Genomic DNA, 24,652 nt, shown 5'->3' on the forward strand with positions numbered 1-24,652 from the left:
ATTTATGGTTCAATGCAGAATAAATTATATACTGGTGGAGTGAAGAATTAAAAATTTCATCTTTGATTTTGTGTTTATCTGTTCCATCTGATCAATTGCGTTTCATACTTGCTTGTGATGTTGTTTATTTTTGTTGAATTGAAAGGTTAAAGTTGCAATCTTGAAGTACATTGAGAGGCTAGCAAGGCAGATGGACCCAGCCGATTTTGTTAATTCCAGTGAGACCCGTCTTGCTGTTTCCAGAATCATAACCTGGACAACTGAACCAAAGAGCTCTGATGTGAGAAAGGTGAGTCGTTTAAGATAGCTTAGAAAGTTTTGATGAGATCAAGTATAGTGGGGTGAATGGCAACCTCCTGTGCTGTGATTCTATGAATTAAACTTGCAGTTAGTTTCTCCGCTCTCAATTCTCATTGTTATTGAAAGGCTATGTATCTCAACCTCATGACAGTGGCATAATACAAGACAAACTATTTTTCTTTTTAACATCACCTTACTGTTTTAATGGTACTGTTCTGTCTGTCAAAGATTATCCAGATACAGACCGGCCAGAGCCGAATAATTAAATGTAAAACATTATCGTTAAGCCATAAAAAGTACATTTGTTACAAAATGAAGCCATAGTTATTTTAATTGATTTGACCTTTTAGTTACTCAGAAGCCAGGTTTCTCAGTAGGAGTTCCTTATTTATTACATACTTGAGCTTTGTACACTGCAGTTGGTTACTCTGGAATGTGATGTGAAATGTCTTCAGTTATCATTCAACCCTGAAGATGATTTTGGAAAATAATTAATATGTGCTTTGTGAAAAGAAAAGCATTATTTATTTGCTTTGCTGTAATTTTGAATATATTTTCTCCTCTTGGGGCCTTCTCTGTTCCTTCCAGCTGTAGAATGCATATAATGTGGGATTTACCAGAAAATTAATGTAGAAAATGACAGACCACAATGTTGATCAAATGTGAGATATGATGCATTTAGATTTCAGCAAGGGTTTAAATACGATATTAGATGAGTAATTAGTCTTCAAGGTAGGAAGGCACGTAATGAAAAAGAAGCTCCCAAGGTTAATTATTAAAGAAGGTGAAAGCTGATGATAAATGGAACTGAATTGAAATGCAAGGTCCCTGTCAAGCTGTCGTGGATCAGGTATAGGACTATGTCCGATTACAGTTCACATAAATGATATGAAGCTAGGCCGGAAAGGAAGCACTTTCATTTTGCAGGTGGAAACAAATTAATGTGAGGGTAGGGGGAAAGAGATGAATTGAATAAATTGGGCAAGTGGACAGAAGTCTGAAAACTTGCATGTTATAAGGCAGAGGATGGGGAATAAATGTCAGAATAAATAAATGCTCATGGCTGCAGGATACAAAACTTTCAGGATCTGGAAGCATTGTTGAACAGCACAGTGAAACAAACACCACAGTCTGGAACGGCAGTAAACAAAACAAATGAATCGAACATAAACTTCAGGGCGTTGTAATAAGCTTGTAAAATAATTGCTATCCACACCAGTAGATTACTGTGTAATATTCTGGTCACGATACTACAAGGATATGCCGTCTTTGGAGCAAATGTCAAAGAGGAAAGCCAAGTTGATAACTTTGTGGAATTGATGTACAAAGAGAGGTTGAAGAGTTTAGGATAGTCACTTGTGTTGAAGAAACAGCTTGGACGTGTGATTTTTGAACTACATAGCAACCATAAGATAAAAGATTTTCAGCATCAATTTCTCTGTCCTCAAACCAGGCACTGAAGGCTCAAATGTGCAATGAGGGGAGATTAGCTTAGATTCAGCTAACTTAAACAAAGAATGGTCATTGCATGGAATGGACTACCCAGAATGGCAAATGTCATTAACATTAAAAGATAAAATATTTGTGCTACTGGACAGTTGAGACATTAATTTTTGGAATGCAAACTTGGCTTCACACATTTTTCTGGCCCTCTGACGACCTCTGTGCTTATTTAGTAGGAGAAGTGTCATCGTATTTTCCTCAGCTTGTTTTCAAACCAACAACTCTGATATGCTTGGTGGGTGCTACTTAAAATGACTTTGTTGTTAAGTTGAATAATGGTTTATGTTGCACTAATAATTGAGAGGACATTCAATGAATGCTTTGAATAAGGTGCCTGCAGAAGACTTCCTAATGAAATTGCAACAGTGTCAATTGGAGTGTGGAAAGTTGGTTAAAGGACGGAAAATAAGATCATAAGACATAGGAGTAGAAGTAAGGCCATTTGGCCCATCGAACCACTCACCTGTTTAAATCATGGCTGATGGGCATTTCAGCTCCACTTTCCTGCACTCTCCCCGTAGCCCTTGATTCATTGAGAACAAGAATTTGTCGATCTCTGCCCTGAAGGCATCTAATGTCCCGGCCTCCACTGCACTCCATGGCAATGAATTCCACAAGTGCACCACTCTCTGGCTGAAGAAATGTCGTCTCATTTCAGTTTTAAATTTACTCCCTCTAATTTTAAGGCTGTGCCCACGGGTCCTAGTCTCCCCGCCTAACGGAAACAACTTCTTAGCGTCCACCCCTTCTAAGCCATACATTATGTTTTAAGTTTCTATTAGATCTCCCCTCAACCTTCTAAATTCTAATGAGTACAATCCCAGGATTCTTAGCCGTTCATCATAGGTTAAACCTACCATTCCAGGGATCATCCGTGTGAATTTCTGCTGGACACGCTCCAGAGCTAGTATGTCCTTCCTGAGGTGTGGGGCCCAAAATTGGACATAGTATTCTAAATGGGGCCTAACGAGAGCTTCATAAAGTCTCAGAAGCACGTGCTTAATGGATGTATTTTGTATCCGAGGGAAGGGCAGAGTGGTGTTCATTCCAGTTTGGTGTTTAAACCAATTCTAGTAAATGTTTGTATACCACCCACAAGCTTGGCTAATTGAAAATGACTTTTAAGTGATCTTGAGTGTATGTCGACAAGTTAATAGCTTGATCAGATCATACTAGCTGAAATGTTAATGTGTCTTCGGAAAAGGAAAGGGAGTTGCATTTAAAAATAGAATAAATAGACCACAGAGTCTTAGGAGTTTGGGTGCAAGGAGTAAATAAGGAGTAATTATGAAATATATTGTAGAATAAGAGGTAAATTTGGTGAAGCTGTAGAATTTTGTGAATCTTGAAACTTTACCCATGCAAGGCAGAAGCAAAGACTTAAGTTGTTAATTAAGTTTTTGGTATTGCTCAACAAAGACATTTTACAAAAGCTTTTCATCTCGTTTCACTTAGAAATAAAGTAACAATTGTTATAGATGCTGCTTGGCCTGCTGTGTTCATCCAGCTCCACACTTTGTTATAACAATTGTTTGCTGTTGCTGATGAGTGTGTTGATCCCAGTCTACATTTTGCTGTCTAAAATTTGCAACAAAATAGAGCTTCTTGGTTTGCTATGTTCAGTTTTACCTAAGAATGAGTGTCAGAGCTGTGCCATATGTGTATAACCGATAAATTTTCAAAATTTTAAGGTAAGAAGTTTAAACTTTCGAACAAATTGTTTTAATTATAGCAAAGAAGATTAAGAGGTAACCAATAAATAGGGGGATAAATTTAAGATCATGACAAGAACAAAATAAAAAGTGGGAGTTTTTTATGCAAATGGCTGTTGAGACATGGTGTTTGTGCCAATAGGTAGGAATCAAATGCAGAATGCTACTTAAAAAAATGTAATTCCTTTTTCAAAAGAAAATGTGAGCATGTAGAAACTTGAGCCTGAAGCATTGTGTCTTAAAAACTGATTACCTCTGAAATTGTACTTCCCTCCTTTCGTGATATCTAAGAAGGGGAAGTCCAGGGAAATTGTAGCTTGTCTGCAGATGTGAGAGTTGTTAGTTTATACCCTGTTTGCAGTAAGAAGCTTTTAAGCATTTGTGCAAACGAGAGGATCTTCATATAGTTGTCACGTGCTGAAAGGGTGACACTTTTTGCTTTAGTTACAAGATTTCCTCTAAAATAAAAAAAAGCATTGTTTAGTGAGATTTTACATGTATTCCAAACAAGATTTATTCATCCAACATGATCAAACAAACTAATAAAAACAATATGCTGTGGATGCTGAAATTGGAAGCAAGCACAGAGAATGCTGGAGAAACTGAGGTCTGGCTGCATCTGTGGGGACAGAGAGACACAAGTTAATGTCTTAAGTCTGATGTGACTTCTCCTCAGGACTGGTTCTGAAGAAGAGTCATACTAGACTCAAAATGTTAACTGTGTTTCTGTAGATTGATCATACAGTTTAAGCTTTTTCAACTGTGCCTACTTGCTGGAGGAACATTAGCCTGGATTTTCCAGTAGCCAGACAGTTGTTATGCCAGCATAAATGGCCTTGTATGACTTTGCTTACAATGATCTACCTGTACTGCTCGTAAACAAAGCTTTTCACTGTACATAGGTACATGTGACAACAAATCAATCAAATCAAATCAAAAATGGGAATTCTGCATGGGGATCCCTGTGGAATTCCCATTGTATCACATTCCAAAGGCATTGCCTGGGAAATTGAATTTTTTGCTGTGCAATTTCTCTACATCTGGAACCTTTTGAAACTCTTAAATATATTGCCTTACTTCTGAGTAACTATTAAACTGACCCTATCCTTACCTAACTAGTCCCAACTACACCTCCTGCCAGACCCTTATTTGACCCGACACAACTCTGAACCTCAATGTCCCTCACACAAACCCAACCAGGCCACTGAGTTAGACCTGAGCCATTCTCCCCTCCTCCTGAACTTAACTTGACACCTATACTGACACTGGACCTGTTCGCTTGGCATCCTATCCCTGGCATTCTAATAACTTGACACCCTATTCGCCATACCCATCTAGCACCCTGCCCTTCCAGCACCCTAACCTCAAACTGTCCTCATATACTTAATAGTTTCACATTAACTCTCAATGGCTGCTGAGGCCTTTAAATTTCAGAATATAGCAGCTGACTGCTGCGGAAAGGAGGGTGTAAGTTGCCTTTCTCTGACGGTTTTGTGCTGTCAAAGAACTGCAGATGTGAGGATGCCCTGAGTGGACTGTCCTCTCAAAAGTGCAGAGCGCCTTTCTTCCATTTTAAAAAAGAGGGCTAGAGAAATCTGACCTATTAAATCCTGTGAAACCACACTTCAGAGTAGCTCCTGCTTATTACCAAAAAAGGCTGAACTATATTCTGACTTTCCTGACATCAATTGCTTTATTATTTTACCAAAACTGCACCTACTGTGTCAATTCTTCTGAGACACTACAAGTAAATTAAGCACAATCCTGGTGAAGCTGCTTGCAGTGGACTGGATTAAGTGATCTCTAATCTGATGGATTAGATCTATGCTGTACTGACCTGCAACGTCTAGCTGTTAATGATGGCAGACAATTAAACAACCAACAGGAGACAGGGCTTCCCAAGTATTCCTGCCCACTATGATGGGGCGGCCCAGGACATCAGTGCAAAAGGTGAGTCTGAAGTATATGCATTAATCTTTAGCAAGAAACACTGAGTGGGTGATCTCTGTCAGCTGTCTCCCACAGTCCCTAGCAACATAAGTGCCAGTGTTTAGTCAATTTGATGTGCTCCACAGGAAATAAAGAAATGGCTTAAAGCACAAGACCACCACAAAATGTGAAGGCCTTTGTTAACATTCTAGCATAATTATGAAGATTTGTGCTTCAGATCGTAGTGTGCTCTGAGCCATGCTGTTTCAGTACTGGTGAAACACTGGTGTAACACTGGTGTGCACTTGGCAATGTGGAAAATTTCACAGGTGTATTCTGTCCTCCAAAAAATATGACCACTCCAACCGGTCTACTGATCATCAGCAAATTGTTGCCAGGGGAGCTTGACAGTACTATCAAGTGGTATATCCTCAGCAGTAACTTGGTTATTGATGCTTATTTGTGTTTTGCAAGGGATATTTGCACCTGTCATCAATATGTAAAATGCTCAACTCAAAAGATAAGGATGACTGTGTTTGACAATGTACCATCAAGGAGCTCTTGCAAAACAAGGTCAATGAGAATTGGGGTGGAAACCCTGCTGGTTGGAATTATACTTGGCACAAAGGAAGATGGTTGTGGTGGTTGGAGATAAGTGTCACAAGATGTATCTGCATCTCCTTGCCCAGTGATCGTGAACTGCATCATCATTGACTGCTCCTCCGTCATGAAGTCTGAATATTTGCTGATGTTTGTGAAGTGTTCAGCATCACTTGCAACACCTCTAGTCACTATCTAGGTAGGGCATGATAAGTGGGCAGGTAACATTTGCACCACATGTGTGACAGTCATTGACTGTCTCTAGTGGAGAGAATCCAACATTGCTGCTTGATATTCGGAGGCATTGCTAGCACTGAATTCCTCACTATCAATATCCTGGTGTTAACATTCCCCAAAAACTGAACTTGACTAGACATATAAATAATGTGGCTACACAGCAAATCAGAAGGTAGGATTTCTGCAATGGGTAATTCATTTCCAGGTTCTCAAATACCTGTCCACCATCTACAAGCACAAATCAGGTGTGTGATGGAATACTCTTCACTTGACTGGACGGGTACAGCTTCAACAACATTTCAAATGAAACTCGACCACCCAGGATGAAACAGCCAACTTGATTAACTCACCATCCATTTCTTCCACCAGACACCTCCCTTCATCTTTAACTCACCAAAGTTTCTTTGACAGCACTTTCCAAACTCATGACCTCGAGGGGGACGAGGACAGTAAATTTATGAGGCCACCACAATCTACAAGTTGCTGTTCCTTTGTGGTTTTTTGGTCAAAATGCTGGAACAACTCCTCTGTAAATTATCAGTTGAAAATCTAAATGTCTCAAAACCTGTAATAAATGAATTTTGGGCTTGTCAATCATTTTCGATGTCCAAAGTTATGCCTTGCATGATAGAATATCCCTGTTTGTTACTGCCATGGGAGATGCATGTGTTTTTCAAGCATTGCTCCTTGGAGTGAAATACTTGCATGTTTTTTGGTGATAGTGATTAAGTTTCATAAGAGTATGTACGTGCCAAATAATAACTGTTCATTTTAAAGACCTTTTAAGTGTTTGCATTACATGGGTGCTATAATTTAAAAGAGAAATGTTAGACTTTGTGGTGATTTTAATGGTTTACAGGTCCATGCTGTGAGAGTCAATTTGGTGTTTACCCTGCTTTCTGCAGTTGACTTTTACTACTGTATTTACAGACATTCCCTGACATTTGAATATCATGACCTTGTTGAACTGTACCTTTTCCTGAATGACTCGCTTTTCGTATTTCGTATTTGCCACTTTAATATTGGCAAATTGTACTTGTTTGGTTTCTTTCACGCAGATAGTATTGCGAGGCCCTTTGCAATATGGGAAGATAGAAAAACTTTCTAAAAAAAAACTGCACCAAGGAGATAATGGTGAAAGGAATGACCAAATGGTTTGGCCCAGCAGGTGGCAATTACAGACATCGTTTTGGAAAGGGCGTTTCAGGTTCAAAGTTCATGCTAATCGAACTTTTTTTAAAGAGAAGCATAATTATGAAAATAGAATGAAGTCATGTACAAAAAGGCAAGGAATTAAATTTAATGGCCCAAGTTTTTGCAGTCCACACAAGGACTTTGTCTTGCTGTTTATTTGCTGACAAGTGCCCGTGAAAGTTGGCTTTAGACTGTGACCTTGCTTGTCCTTTTGTCTGGTTCCATCTATAGGGATTCTCTAGCTTCTGTGAGCAGAGCATGAAAAGTTGACACTCTGATCAATTGCAACAAAAAAATGAGCAGTACTAAATTTTGACCCAAGAACAACCAGAAGGTTTGTGCTGGATGAGAGAGGTTAAAGTTTCAAAGCTCTTTTGCTGTTCCTTCAATATCACTGGATCAAAATCCTGGAAACTCCTCCCTCACAGCACTGAGGGCACCGACAAGAATTAGCCTACAGCAGTTTGTGAAGGCAGTCCACTGCCCCCTTTTGGCAGGCAACTAGAGTTGGGCAATATATTCAACAAGTGTGCAACTTCACTAAATTTAACTAATTCAGTAAATGTATTTTGCCTTTCAAACTAATGTGCATCATGTCTCATCAAACAATTTTATTTATAATGTGTACTTATTGCAGAATAAATGTTGATTCGTTTTGCAGAAATTCAGGACTTGTAAAGTATTTGAGATAGGAATGTTAGTCATATGTGCAGAAGTCTGTTATTCTGTTTATTTGGGATCCAAATTTGAACTCCTGTTTGCCAAAATTGCTACTGTACATTTCAATTAAGAGCAGCTAATTGGACAATAAGCTCTTTTGAGTGAGAAGAAAAGACTTCCTGTCTTTTTATTCAATGAGAATTGTTTATAATTCCACAGATTAACCCAATGAAAGACCATAACATTTGCTGAAGTCAAGCATGTAGTGCATTGCTTTTGAGGCAGGAACACTAGAACTCACATCACATGCTATAGTTGGTTTGGATTTATGCTTTGTACTACACCTTCTCCCCTGTTCCGTTCTGCATAAATACAAAGAACTGTGTTTGAATTTTAGAAGTTGTCTAATTCATAGAATGATGCAGCACAGAAGGTTTTGAACGGTCATGTCTGAGTTGTTCATATTATTCAAAATGGATGAGCCAACTTTTAAGTCTTTTGTCACCATCCACTTGATTATTTTCTTGAGTTGTATGATTTCATAATTTGCATTGAACATTCTAAAATATTTTATAATAGTTTATAATAATATTGCAAGGTTCTTCACAAAAGAGGAAAGATGGAAAAGATATGCACAAAGAAAATGAAGATAATGGGAAATGGTCTAACGGTTTAGTCAAGCAATTGGCATCTACGAACTTCTGTTTTAATGTTTTTTAAATTTGTTATAGAGTCAACAAGTATCATTTGCTTTATTATATTCTGGGTTTATTTGCCTGTAACATAACTGTTTATTCATTTTCTATGTGGGACTGAAGCTTTACTTAATAACCATTCTGAGAAGACCATTTCAAAAATGCAAAATTTTAAATACTGTATGATCTCAGCCATGTCTGGGTGTTACTACTGAGTCATAAAATATGTTTGTAATAGTTTTATGTGCTCACATTAGGCTGTTCTACACTGATGGGCAAAAGATTGTGGCATTGTTTTGTCTTTTGAAATGCAACAGGAACTTTATGTTGGGGGAGAAAAATTAAACACAACTTTATGTAGGCAAAAAGGGAGCAAATTGGCAGCTCCCAAAAGTGACAGCTTTAAAGAATTTAAATGTCAGCATCTCTCTGATGCAAATTCGACTAGTCACTTTCTGTTGTGCTTGTCAGCTTTATATAATTTTGTTAATCATGCAACTGCTGTTTATTGTATACTGCAATTTTTCTAATACCTTCCCACCTGTCAAACCCAGACTGTGCATAGTTGGTTGAGTGATGAGGTGTTGGCCAGGTCCTGTTCGAGTACCTCTGGGCCTGGTGAAATTGGCCTGGAAGAAAAGTGTAAACAGGTAGAAAAATGTTGCACCTACTAATCTCAAGTTGCTTTTCCCCTGTATCGTTAGCTGTTTTTATTTAACTTGGCTGCACAAGGGTCTTGGCCTGACTGACTTCTGTTTCTGTGTAACAACCATGTGTTCACTCTCCTCAATTGCCAAAAGCAGTTGACTTCTGATAACTGTACTGCACATAGGTGGTGGTCTCTGGGAATAAAGTTTGCCTTTTCTTTGCAGTCTTAATAAGTAAAATAGAGCATTGGCCCTGAAATTGAGAACTGCTGCCTGTGATGTTGGAATGCATGCTCATCTGTTAACTAATGGATCTGCAACTGCATTAACATGTTCTTTTAATGTGTGTTTATTTAGAACTTGAAAATTTATTTTGTAACCTTTGTGCAAATTGGATTTGTATAGCAAGCTTGCAGTAAAATTAATTGGTAAGTTTTATCTCCAATGTATGAAAGAAGAGAAAACAAGTAGCATTTTGTGGATAATATAAATGTAATACATCATGTGTGTTATCCACCTTGTTTGGAAGCACCACTTTGTCTATTTATCTGATAGAATATTAGCTTTTTATTCCAGCACATTGCTAGCAGATTTATACATTTACAGTATATATATTATCCAGTAATTTGAAACCTGTTCCTATCTCATTTCATGAATTAAAGGTTAAGAGTTGTTGTTATCTTGAATGAAGATTCATTCAGCATTTGATGAAGTACCACATAATAAACCTATTAACAAATTGTAAGGCAATGGATTAAAGGAGAATTGGCGAAGTGAGTTGAATTAGATTAGGAACAGACAGTGGAACATATTGATCTTTATAAATTACTTGGATGAGGATTTGGAAGGGTAAGTTAGTAAGTTTGCCAATCACATGAAGGTTGGTAGAGTTGTGGATAGTGCGGAGGGCTGTTGTGGGTTGCAACGAGACATTTGCAGAATGCAAAGCTGGGCAAAGAAGTGGCAGATGGAATGCAACCCAGAAAAATGTGAAGTGATTCATTTTGGAAGGTAGAATTTGAATGCAGAATACAGGGTTAATAGCAGGATTCTTGGCAGTGAGGACAAACAGAGGGATCTTGGGGCCCATGTCTGTAGATCCCTCAAAGTTGCCACCCAATTTGATTAGGGTTGTTAAGTAGTAGTATGGCGTGTTGGCTCTCGTTGGCAGGGGAATTGAGTTTAAGAGCCATGAGGTTATGCTGCAGCTTTAAAACTCTAGTTAGACCACACTTGGAATATTATGTTCGATTATGGTCACCTCATTATAGCAAGGATGTGGAAGCTTTAGTGAGGGTTCAGAGGAGATTAACCAGGATGCTGCCTGAACTGGAGGGCACATCTTAGGAGGAAAGGTTGAGGGAGCTAGGGCTTTTTTCATTGGAGCGAAGAAGAATGAGAGGCATAGATACAGTGCATAGCCAGAGAGTTTTTCCCAGGGTGGAAATGGCTGTCACAAGGGGACATAATTTTAAGGTGATTGGAGGGAGGTCTGGGGAGATGTCACAGGTAAGTTTTTTACAAAGAGTGGTGGGCCCGTGGTATGCCCTGCCAGCAGAGTCAGATACTCAGGGACATTTAAGCGACTCTTGGATAGATACATGGATGTTAGTAAAATGAAGGGTATGTGGGTCAGTTTTTGATCTTCGAGTAGGATAATTGGTCGGCACAACATTGGGTCCAAAGGGCCTGTACTTTGCTCTACTGTTCTATGTTCAGCGTTCTATGATCAGTTGTTTTCAGGTGGATGGAAGTGTGCAATGATGTTCCCAGTGGCAGATGTTGTAACCACTGATCTTATCTTTTCTTTAAAGTTATGCCCTAAGTCCTGGTTATTAATGAATAATATCAAAACTTGCAGATGATGCAAAATAAGGATGATACTAAACTTTAGGAGGGTAGACTGGCTAATTAAATGAACAAAAACCGAAGTTGTGGGAAAAGCTCAGCAAGTCTGGCAGCATCTGTAAAGAGAAATGAGAGTTAACATTTCGGATCTGCTGACCTTCCTTAGAACACTATTAAATGAAAAGTTGGATGTGGCTAATGGTGTTTGACACAAAATCTGAGGTGATTAGTTTTCATGGGCAGAGTTAAATAAGTCAGAACTAATGGTATAATTTTAAATGGAATGTAGGAACAAATCATTTGAAGATAAGGCAAAACAAGAAGGTTATTTAAAAATCCATGTAGGGCCCTTGGATTCATTAATATGGCATAAAAGCAAGTTCTGGTGAATCTTAATGAAATGCTGATTGTAAGAAGGATATGGACACATTGAAGAGAGTTTAGAGGAGAATTACCAGTATTAAATTTTTCAGTTACTTAGAGAAACTGAGGCACTGAGCTTGTTCTGCTTAAAGCAGAATTGGGAGATTTGATTGAGATGTTCTACATCTTGTCTGGTCTGAATTAGAATAAATTAAAAAGGACTTGCTTTTAATGCTGTACAGATGGAAGTGGAAAATTATGCAGTGAATTATGATCAGGGTTGGACAGACTGAAAATGTGCAGATTTTAATTTCACATAGAATAGTCAAAATGCTTAAAAGAAAAAATTGCAAAAACTATGGTGAAGGAGCACAATGGGCTAATAAGATACGTTCCAATGAGTGAGCACAGACATGATGGACTAAGTGACCTTGTTTTGTGTTTCAATTCTATGTAGAATGTACTGTCAGGTTTAATCACACACCTAACTGAAAACAGCAAGTGGAAGTTGTAGACAGGTGTTTCCTTTGAAATACTGGCAATGTGCAATTCATTTATTTCAGTTTTTATCATCACCTGCCCTCCAACACCATGCACCCCTTTTTTTTAAAAAGAAAACACACTCCAGAAAATACCAATCATTGACCGTTTAGTTGCAAACATGAGCTATAAATAGTATCTTGTTTACTAGGGCCATTGTCTGATCGAAGCGTGACTGTTGCTCTGCTGGGAATTTAAGTTTTAAATGTTAATAGCTTGGAAAATTCTTTCTTTGTATCATCTCTATGCAAGTTGATTTCAGTAATGCTATTTGAGTGGTGGGATGATAAGAGTGCAGTAATAACATCAGCAGCAACTAATCTTGAGGCCTAGGTTAATGCACAGAGGGCATGGGTTTAAATTCTACTTTTGGTAACTGATGTACATTAAATTTAAAAAATTCTGGTTGTTATATTACAGGAAGGATGTGGACGCTTTGGGGATGATGCAGAAGTGGTTTTCCAGAATGCTGCCCTCATTTATGGGTCATGGGCTATAAAGAGAGGCTAGAAAAACTAAGGTTGTTTTCTCTGCAGCGGTGGAGACTGAAGGGAGACTTGCTAGATGTCTATAAAGTTATGAGATGTGTAGATAGGATTGACAGTCATAATCTTTTTCCCAAGAGTAAAATATCTAATACTAGAGGGCATGCATTTAAGGCGAGAGGGGGAAAGCTCAAAGCTCTGTGAGTACAAGTTTTTGTTTTGCATCATGATGGATAGATGTCTGGAACAGGCTGCCAGGGCTGGTGGTGGAGACAGGTACGATGGGGTGTTTAAGAGACTTAGATAAGCATATGAATGTGCAAGGGATGAAGGGATATGGACCAAGGGCAGGCAGAAGGGCTTTGGGGATTAGTTTAATTTTTGTCATGTTCGGCACAAAATCATGGGCTAAGGGCCTGTTCCTGTGCTGTACTGTTTTATGTTCTGCGTGCACAGTGCAAACGTACATGAGTACTGAACTTGGTGAGTGCCTTTTAAAAGAAATGCAATTGGGAAAATAGCAGTCTTACAGTCTGCCGCACCGACTTTTAATGAAAAGCCAGTGACCTTCAAATAGTGTAGGAAATGTTAGTTATAGTGTATTCAAGGTTTCCATTTAGTGATTGGTTTCTTAGGGTCTCTTTGCCCTTGGGTTAGTGGGAGTGCCTGAATTTTTAATGAGTGACTTTTAGTTTTCCTTTGTTTGTAATTGCTTTCTTTTTGCTTTCTACAGGCTGCACAGGTCGTGCTGATTTCCCTGTTTGAGCTGAACACTCCTGAGTTCACTATGTTACTTGGTGCCTTGCCAAAAACATTCCAAGATGGTGCCACCAAGCTCCTTCACAATCACTTGAAGAACTCTAGCAACACTAGTGTGGTACTTGGCTCCTGCCACTTTTCTTGGTGCAATATTTTGATGACAATGGAAAGCTAATGTGCATTAATGAAAATAACAACATAGGCTAATATAGTAGTAACGCCACTGTCTTAGCAAATATGAGGTTGAGAGTTAAAATCCCAATAATACAAGTTGAATTCAGTAAATCTGAACTTGTGGGCTAATGCAAGAAATCTGCTATATTGTTGCAAAAACCAATATAGTTCACTAATGTCCTTTAGGAAAGAGTACCCAACCAGGCCTACATATGTCACCAATCCTATTCTACGTAGTTGAACTCTTCAGTAGGAATCCTTTTTAGACACTCGGGGCTGGGTAATAAATACAGCCTGCCTGTGACCGTACACCCAAGAGTTGTTTTTTAAAAAATGGAGCACTTAAAATGAACTTCCAGTAAATGCCTTCATACTTTTGAATTATGATGCTTATTTATTTTGGAATAGAGCCCGACACGCAGTAGCACATTAAGAACTTGAAGGGAGAAAGAAATTTGAAATTATAAACCCTTTTTAAATGTTCGTCATCTCTCTTAAGGTATATGTACCAGTAATCTGTGCACTGTTTTTCTTATGACATTGCGCACAATAGAAGTAGGAGTGAACTTTAAGCCACATGTGCATAAGTTAGACTCTATCAGATACAGTGCACAGTTCTGTGCATGACATGTTAGGAAAGATATTTGGTCTTGGAGGTAGTGCACCATAGATTTGCTGGAGTGATAAATACCTGAACTCCAATGGCTCAGTTATAAAGAGTGATAAGAATGATCATACTTAATTGAGTTAAGATAGTAGATAGTTATTAAGTGGGATGGATGGAGTAGAATGTTTGGAGAATTTAAGACCGAGGGTAAAAGAAAACAAAATACCAGTGAATATGAGGGTTCTTGTGGCACCGCGGTACCTTTCAGCCATGATGCCTAGGTTCAAGTCCCAACTGCTCCAGAGGGTGTCATAATGTTTCTGAACAGATTGAATAGAAATTTCTTTTTCCAAAAGACATTTGGGCATATAGATAGGCCTATGAGGAGTGAATTTGGCAAATATTTCTATATACTAATGGTGGTAGAAGTTGTGAACTCTCTTAAGCCAATAGCTGTTTTGGTTTTGGTTATTAGTTTGAATTTCCTGTCCCACATTGTGTAGTTCAGATATTTTAATCTGAAGACTTGATTGTGTATCTGTAACTCAGTAGTTGTAACTTTACCACAATGTTCTCTTGAGAGGAAGTATATAATAATAATAAGTATATAAAGAGGAAGTATTTCATTATCTTCTCTGTTCTTGCTACAGAGTTCACCCAGCAACACAATGGGACGCACACCTTCACGACACTCCAGCCGAACAAGCCCTCTTACATCTCCGACGAATTGTTCACATGGTGGTCTTTCCCCAAGGTAATGATAAATTTTAATTTTAATTATTCATATCACATTTGTGATGTATTTCTAGTTCCTAGATAAAATATGTTATCAAAATATTAATTAAAATCCCATTAATTCCCTGGTGATTCCCTGTCCTCATAATCTTCAAAATAAGAATCATAAGTGCTTTGATCAAACATATATTTCTTTTCTGCATTTCATTTGATTCCATTGTTGCTCTCTCACCTTGAATTTTGAAGAGTAAATAATGTGATTTTCTTCAACAATTTATAAGATCTAGCCTGAGATGTCAACTTTTATAACAGTAAGTTTGTATCCAAGTCCTGACATTTCTTTACTTCCCAGTTCCTATCCTCATAATGTGGAACATGGGTCCAGTGGTCATAGATAAAGAATAAATGCAAACTTATGCCTTCATCTGGTTCAGTTGAAATATTTTATAATACACAATCCTATGATGATAGTACCTGTGAAGTAATTTCTGCAGTAAATAATGTAAATTATACTCCTTTTCATCCAATAATTGTTGATCAAAAATGAACAAATTTTAGCAATGAGAAGAATTGAGATTACTCGACAAACATTACTTGCACTGGAAAGGAACAGTTTTCCTATAAGTCAGTGTGGTTGTTCTAAATAGTGTTTGTGGAGCTGTGTGTTTCCAGGAACTTTTCAAACCAAAAATCCTGAAAAATCATAAAGCAAATGCATATGCCAGAATCATACAGTGTACATCTTTCATTTCTCTCAATCAAAACTTTTCCCATTGCAACTCATTGTGTGCATGAAACTTTTCACTACCACGCCATCATCATGCCATTTTCAACTGCTCTCCCAAAAATAACATTTTAAAATCCATGTTTTATTGTTCCAGCATGAGCTTTTTAAAGATTTGTATTATATGTTTGTTTTTGGGAAGACATAAACAGATATGCTGATACATATTGTTGTCTTGATGTTATTAACATTAGTACTTCTGGCTTGTTTCATGTTTTAAAAGAATGGTTCTCGGATAAATTAGCATTATTGACTTTTGGTTGCAATATAATACTGCTAGTTTGAGGAACCTGTGCGTTAATAGAAACTCAATAACAAAATGGAACACTTCATCTGGAAAAAAGTAATATTGGTCACAGGGGGGAAAAGACTATTGGTCACAGAAATGTGCCGCCTTTGTGTTGATCCCGTGTAAATAGTAGCAAACAAATGGAAAGAGTATGCGCAATTAACTGTTGCGGTTTACATTCATGGTGAAAGCAGTATCTTTTTTTGATATTGGGAGTGTGCGTTTCCTTTCCACTTAAAAAGGATTTGCTTAAGTTGGTAAATTTGTCTTATTTTGAGTACATAAAAGTCAGGCAGTTTACAACGGTACATGTGCAGTAGAATTTGTACAATTAAAGTGCTTGATCACTTTTTTCTGAAGTGTTTTTGAGCTCTTCACCATATCTAGTGTCTAGTACGAGCTAGTTGATCCCAGTAAATGCTGGCAGGGAAGTAGGGTGAGGTAGGGGCAAACTTAGTATGGGATAAGATGAGACCTAAGGCATTTGAAACCTGGATGTAGTACAGCTTGGGGAGCCATCCAGTAAAGTACTGGAGGACCAAAACCTGAAGTTGATAATAGTGTGAACAAGGCTTTCACAACCAGTGGTGATGAAGTAAAGGTGAAAGTTAATGATTGTGTGATAACGAATTGGTTGTGAGATATGAAACTTTGTTCACCGTTGAACAGTTCTTGGTAAGGAGTCAGTAGAAAAGAGAAATTGGCAGATTCACTAACATAGAACAGTACAGCACAGAACAGGCCCTTCAGCCCACAATGTTGTGCCGACCATTGATCCTCATGTATGCACCCTCAAATTTCTGTGACCATATACATGTCCAGCAGTCTCTTAAATGACCCCAATGACCTTGCTTCCACAACTGCTGCTGGCAACACATTCCATGCTCTCACAACTCTAACAGTTCCCACCCAAATTAATATGCAGATTTACACTTAGATTATTCATAAAATGTAACTTGAGAGTGATTCTCAAGCTTGAACTTGGAGTTTCTTGCATATGAGCATGTAATTATTTTGATACTGTAAGTGTATAATAGCACAAGGGTTATAAGTTCAACGTCAGTTCCAGACGAATTTAATAAAGTTTTTGTTTTAAAATGGAGATGGTAGTATTGGACTTGATTTGAACTCCAGTCAGGCAGTCCAAGGAATCACTTGTATGTTATGGACATATTACAAGTACAGCTGCAAATGTTAAAAGGAACAAGTTTAAATAGTGATAATGGGAACTGCAGATGCTGGAGAATCCAAGATAACAAAGTGTGGAGCTGCATGAACACAGCAGGCCAAGCAGCACAAAAGCTGATGTTTCGGGCCGAGACCCTTCATCAGGGAGGGGGATGGGAAGAGGGAACTGGAATAAATAGGGAGAGAGGGGGAGGCGGACCGAAGATGGAGAGAAAAGAAGATAGGCCCGACCAATCCCCCTCCACTGACACCCTCATCGGCCTAGCCGAACTTATTCTCACCTTCAACAACTTCTCTTTCGATTCCTCCCACTTCCTACAGACAGAGGGGGTGGCCATGGGTACACGCATGGGCCCAAGCTATGCCTGCCTCTTTGTAGGTTACATGGAACAGTCCCTCTTCTGCACATACACAAGCCCCAAACCCCACCTCTTCCTCTGTTACATTGATGACTGCATCGGCGCCGCCTCTTGCTCCACAGAGGAGCTCGAACAGTTCATCCACTTCACCAACACCTTCCACCCGAACCTCCAAGTTCACCTGTGCCATCTGCAACACATCCCTCACCTTCCTGGACACCTCAGTCTCCATCTCAGGTAACCAGCTAGAAACTGATGTCCATTTCAAGCCCACTGACTCCCACAGCTACCTAGAATACACCTCCTGCAAAAATTCCATCCCCTATTCCCAATTTCTCCGCCTCCCCCACGATGAGGCATTCCACTCCTGCACATCGCAGATGTCCATGTTCTTAAAGGACCGCAACTTTCCACCCGCGGTGGTCGAGAACGCCCTTGACCGCATTTCCCGCAACACATCCCTCACACCCCGCCCCCGCCACAACCGCCCCCAGAGGATCCCCCTCATTCTCACATACCATCCCACCAACCTCCGGATACAACGTATCATCCTCTGACACTTCTGCCATCTACAATCCGACCCCACCACCCAAGCTTTTTTTCCATCTCCACCCTTTGTCTGCTTTCCGGAGAGACCACTCTCTCCGCGACTCCCTTGTCTGCTCCACACTCCCCTCCAACCCCACTACACCCGGCATCTTCCCCTGCAACTGCAGGAAGTGCTACACCTGCTCCCACACCACCTCCCTCACCCCTATCCCAGCCCCCAAGACGACCTTCCACGTCAAGAAGATGTTCACCTGCACATCTGCCAATGTGGTATATCGTATCCACTGTACACGGTGTGGCTTCCTCTACATTGGGGAAACCAAGCAGAGGCTTGGGGACCGCTTTGCAGAACACCTCCGCTCGGTTCGCAACAAACAACTGCACCTCCCAGTCACGAACCATTTTAACTCCCCCTCCCATTCTTTAGATGACATGTCCATCATGGGCCTCCTGCAGTGCCACAATGATACCACCCGAAGATTGCAAGAACAGCAACTCATATTCCGCTTGGGAACTCTGCAGCACAATGGTATCAATGTGGACTTCACCAGCTTAAAAATCTCCCCTCCCCCCACTGCATCCCAAAACCAGCCCAGCCTGTCTCCACTTCCCTAACCTGTTCTTCCTCTCTCCCATCCCTTCCTCCCACCCCAAGCCACACCTCCATTTCCTACCTACTGACATCATCCCACCTCCTTGACATGTCCGTCTTCCCTGGACTGACCTAGCCCCTCCCTACCTCCCCACCTATACTCTCCTCTCCATCTATCTTCTTTTCTCTCCATCTTCGGTCCGCCTCCCCCTCTCTCCCTATTTATTCCTGTTCTCTCTCCCCATCCCCCGCTCTGATGAAGGGTCTAGGCCTGAAACGCCAGCTTTTGTGCTCCTGAGATGCTGCTTGGACTGCTGTGCTCATCCTGCTCCACACTTTGTTATCTTAAGTTTAAATACAGGCAGCCTTCTTAAGATATGGTCATGTCATGGCCCAATTTTCTAAAAGTAATTGGATAAGTGAAAAACGCTCAGTTCAGGATTTTATTATGGCTGAATTTTTTTAATGTGAATTTTGCTGTACTAGCAGCCTATTTGTTTATATTTCATTTGCTATGAATTAGTAAAATGTAAAATCTAGAAAAACTTATTGTAGCCATCTGCATTTATTTCTGCCCACGAGATCTAGAACTATGTTTATTTCTGTTGCCATACAGATCCATGAGACTTGAATAGATGAGTACCCACCAAGTGGGCATCATATTGTTATAAATGAGTGGATTGAGGAGGGCACTAACTTGGACTTTGACACTTTGAAATACTGCAACTAAATTCGTTAATTTTTCAAAGTTGAGCACTTGTGCCATCTGTTTTGTGACAGACCAACGTTGCAATAAATGCTGATATTTGTAGTGGTTGGTATTAAACCAAATGTGCTGAAGGCATTATATAATTAGGGCAGTGATTTGTGTTCCTTGAAATTGCTTTGTGTACTGAAGTCAAATGGGTCTGGCAGAACTTAAATAGTTCACTGAATATTTTAATAATGGACTGAGATTTGAAATGGCATAAATCAAGATATATTAACTTGTGCTGACATGTAAGTTCAGAGCATAAATAGGACCATGGCCCCTTGAGGATGCTCAGCCATTCAGTGATATCATGACTGATGTTAGCAGTGGGTAAGGTTGCAGACATAACCTTTTACCCCTTGGACGCCAAGTTTCCATTGCCTTTTGCAAAAGGGAGCTCCAAGATCAAAGATTTTCTGGGAGGAAACAAATGCCTCGATGGGTGACTCTTTATTTTTGTATAGTTACCCCCTAGGGCTGTATTTCCCCACAAGAAGAAACATCCTCTTGGTATCCATCCTTTCAAGCCCTTTCAGGACCTTGAATGTTTCAATCAAGTTGTCCCGCTCCCTTCAAACTCTTAACAGAAATATGCCTAGCTTGTCCATCCTTTCTTCATACAACAGCCTACCCAGTCCTCTTATTGTTTGAGTAAATCACATCTGCACTGCTTCCATCTGCTTTCCCTTCTTGAAATAAGGAATCTGAACACAGTACACCAGATATAGTCTCCCAGTGCTTTGTACAACTGAGGCATAATCTCCCTACCACCCTGTTCAATTCTTCCAAGAAGTATCAGTTTATTAGCTTTTCTAATTACATGCTGCACCTGCATGCTAAACAGATTATTAAGGGTCAAAATGTCAAAGCTAATCAATTTGTTTTCATCAATCTACAAGAAACAGACCTGAAAAGAGAGACACCAATTTATACAGCATGGGAAAAGGATGCTGGTTGGTTGGGCCTTCAATGTCATTGAGATGCAGCAAGAACAGATATGATCTGTCTGTATTCAAATGAACAAATGAAAAAGTACAGCGCAGGAACAAGCCCTTTGGCCTCCAAGCCTGTGCCAACCATCATGCCCTAAATAATCTAAAAACAAATCTGCCATTTTTTTGATCCTTGTCTCTCTATTCCCTCCCTATTCATGTAACCATCTAGGTGCCTCGTATATGTCTTCAATGTGCCCACTTCCACCACCTCTTCTGGTAGTGCATTCCAGGCCGCTACCATTCTCTATGAAAAACATCCCTTGCACATCTCCCTTAAAGTTTCCCCCTCTGACCTTGAACCTGTGCCCCCTTGTAATCGAAACTTCAACCCTGGGGAAAAGCATCTGGCTATCCACCCTGATTGTCTTTCATAATTTTGAAGACCTCTAACAGGTCTCCCCTCAGCTGCCATCTTTCCAATGAAAACAATCCTAGTCTTTTTAACCTTTCCTCCTAGCCAGTGCCCTGGAGACCAGGCAACATCTGGTGAACCTTGTCTACTCTCAAAGTGTCCATACCCTTCTGGTAATGTGGTGACCAAAACTGCACATAATACTCGTAATGTGGCCTAGCAAGGGTTGTCTGTAGCTGCAACATGTCTTGCCAATTGTTGGACTTCACACCCTGGGTGATGAAGGCAAGCATGCCATATGCCTTCTGAACCAACTTGGCTATCTGTGTTGGCACTTTAAATTAACTGTGGACCTGCACCCAAATCCATCTGAATGTTAGTGTTCCTAAGGGTTCTACCATTTACAATATAATTCACACCTAAATTTGATCTTCCAAAATGCATTATCCCTCATTTGTCTGGATTAAACTCCATCTGCCATTTCTGTGCCCAAGTCGCCAATCTATCTATATCTTGTTATATAATTTCACAATCATTGGCATTATCAGAAACTCCACCAATGTTCATGTCATCAGCAAAGTTATCAGACCACCCAAATTTGTCTCCAGATCATTCATATATACTACAAACAACAAAGTACTGAAGACTGACCCCTGTGGAACACCACTAGTTACTGATCTCCATTCTTGAAAATCATCCTTTCACCACTACTCAGTCTTCTATGACCAAGCCAATTTTTGTCCACCTAGCCAGGCCACCCCAAATCCCTTGTGATTTTAGATTTTTTTATACCAACCTGCCATGTAGGATTTTATCAAATGCCTTACTAAAGTCCATATAAACTACATCCATAGCCCTTCCCTCATCAATAATCCTCAAAATTCAATCAGGTTTTTGAGACATGACCTTCCCTGGACAAAACCACCCTGCTGTCACTATCTAGTCCATTTTCTTCCAAAAGGGCATATATAGTGTTCTTCAGTATCTTCTCCAACAGCTTCTCCATCATAGACATCAAGCTCACTGGTCTGGAGTTTCCCAAATTATCCCTGCATCCTTTCATAAACAAGGGAAACAGCATTTGCTAATGTCCAGTCCTCTAGAACTTCACCAGTGGTCAATGAGGATATGAAGATGTCTGCAAATGCCCCAGCTACTTCCTCCCTTGCCTCTGAGTAACCATCTGGTCTTGGTAGCATATCTATCTTGATGCAAAATTGATGCCCAAAACTTCCTTTCTCAATATGTTGACGTTCTCTAGAGTATTCTCACACTTGTCCCTGACCCCAACATTAATCATTCCTTGGTGAAAACCAATACCAAGTACTCAGTCAGGATCTCCCCCACTTCCTGTGACTCTACAAAAAACTTCCCTCTTCGTTCCTCGAGTGGATCTACTCTTTACCGTGTTACACTCTTTTTCTCCTAACAAATGCATAAAAAGCCTTGGGATTCTCTCTGACCCTGTTTGCTAAAGACATTTCGTGGCCCCTTTTTGCCTTCCTAATTGTGCATTTAAGTTCCTTGAGGCTTAAGTAGATGTAAGATGCAAGGCTTAAATAGCTGGCAGCACAATGATACTGAAAAGTGTATGTTATTATGACTGATTTGTGTAACAGGCAAACTGTTTCTTTGGCATGATGAGAGCCTCCTGTTAATGGAGGAGAAAAAACTTGATTTAGTTACTGCTAAGTAGCAACATGAGCCGGCTAGCTTACCGTGATGCTCAAAGTTTTTGAGACGCCTTCCCCTTCCGGGGTAATGTGAGATAGACTGGGTGCCGTTTAAGGCCAGAAGTGATAGATATAATCCTCCTCATGAATTTTCATTGCATACAGCGAGATTGATCAGGTTGGACACTTTCTCAGGGAGTTTTGGTATACCCTGTCTTAGCATCAAGCTTACACAAAGAGCTAATATCTCAGCCCAATTCATGAGGTCACCAACAAAATTTAATCTTGTCAATTTGATTCTCTGATTTCTTTCAACTTCAAAACAATTTTTGTGCATCAAGTTGCATTATAAATGCAAGGTCACCCAAGGTATTTCACTTCTGGTGAATATTTACTTGTACTTTAATTACTGTTGTACTTGAGACAAGCAAAACAACTGATTTGCATACTGTAGATGGCACGATAGAAGTTAATCTTATTTGGTTTAATGTTGGCCAAGATCCTAGAGAGCTACTTACCAAGGAACTTTCACGACAGTCTTAACAGACAAACAGGACTCAAGGGTAATATCAGGGCCTCTAATAGCGCAGCACTTTCTTAGTAATGTATTGGAGTGGAAGCTCAGGTCAAGTATTGAAATCCTGGAGTGGGACTGAACCTGCAGGTTGCAGGCTTGGCTGGAGTTAGGCTGACACTGTGAAACTTCAAATGCCTGAACCGTTAAAACGATCAGAGAACTGTTTTATACTTTATAAAATGAATTCTGCAATAACATTCTTCCAAATGAATGTGCATTGTTAGATTTTCCAAAGATTTGCAATATTTAGAGCCTAATGATGTTCTGTCACATTAAGAACAAAATGATATTTTCTCATTGTTAATTATTTGTCCATCATCCGAGTACATTATTAGTGATGTGAAAATTTCACTTTATATTCACTAAATGTTAATGTGTCTCTATCCAGCAACAATTTAATAATATTCTCCTTCTGATTATTGCTTTCATAAGACTGTGTTTCTCCTTGTAATATTGTGTGGACTCCACTTCTTTGATATGATTGAAACGGTGAAAGTTGTGTCTTCCATTTTATCCCCATTGTTAATTCGAAAGGCAGTGAGCCATGCTCCTGGAGCCTTCTGAGGAAGGGTCACCGGACCCAAAACGTTAACTCTGTTTTCTCCTTCAGAGATGCTGCCAGACCTACTAAGCTTTTTCAGCAACTTTGTTTTTGCTCTGTTAGCTAGTTGGCTGATTTGCAATGCAGTGTGATGCAAACAGCATAGGTTCAGTTCATGGAACAGCTCAGGTACCATGAAGGACTCCCATCCTCAACCTTGCCCCTTGACTGAGGCGTGGAGACTATCAGATCACTAGTCTCTGCCTAATGAGGCAGCCCAATGGTCTGGTAGGACTGTGACTTTACCGTTATATAAGTCAGTGTTTTTCTTCTACAGGGATTTGACTGTCAGGACCTCATACTTTAGTTTCACCATTTGGCCATGGGTATCTCAGCAAGTTGGTTATATGTTCAGATCTAGAAATGGCTGCAAACTGGGTGAACCAGTCATGAGGAAACTGAGATGTATTGTCTGACAAAGGAGCATACTGTCACAGTAATGCCCCACCCACCCCTTCCCATGACCCCCACCTGCTCCAAGTATAACAGAGCCTGTGGTAGCCGCATTGGTCTGTATGGCCACCTATGGACTAACCCTGAGACTGGAAAAGAGTCATCCTCACATGTGAGAGACCACTGATGATGGTTGTCTGATACAACCACAACAGGGATCCAATGTGTAATGAATATTTCATGCAAGACCTGACGTCACTTCTACCACAGTAGCTGTTGTCCTATAGTTTTACAGTGGTAGCATCCCATTTCGTAGCACTGACACGGACTCTTGATATTTGCTGCTTGGTCTACACTTCATGATGGATTGTTACCTGTGTCTTTAAAGTGTGTATACCATGCAAAATGTACTCCTTACTTTTAAACTCTATTTTTCCCAGCTTGCTCCTCAGCTGTGTCAATTTAAAGTTTCCACTTTCCTTATAGGCATTTTTAACTGTACTCTCAATCCCTGAAATGGCAGCTTTTTAGCCATAGCTTGAATTGGAACTGTCTCTTGCA

At 39.8% G+C, this 24,652-nt stretch overlaps 1 protein-coding gene across 1 annotated transcript in view; it reads left to right on the top strand.

The window, feature by feature from the left end:
- The window catches only part of clasp1a (cytoplasmic linker associated protein 1a), a 287,369-nt gene that overhangs the window by 222,301 nt on the left and 40,416 nt on the right, over positions 1-24,652 (top strand). Inside the window, exons 33-36 of the mRNA XM_059647511.1 lie at positions 146-289; positions 9,385-9,480; positions 13,447-13,590; positions 14,904-15,007. Of these exons, the coding sequence (XP_059503494.1) occupies positions 146-289; positions 9,385-9,480; positions 13,447-13,590; positions 14,904-15,007 (488 nt within the window). The remainder of the gene's footprint in view (positions 1-145; positions 290-9,384; positions 9,481-13,446; positions 13,591-14,903; positions 15,008-24,652) is intronic.

Source organism: Stegostoma tigrinum, chromosome 7 (genome assembly GCF_030684315.1).
Source record: "Stegostoma tigrinum isolate sSteTig4 chromosome 7, sSteTig4.hap1, whole genome shotgun sequence".
Taxonomy (NCBI): Eukaryota; Metazoa; Chordata; class Chondrichthyes; order Orectolobiformes; family Stegostomatidae; genus Stegostoma; species Stegostoma tigrinum.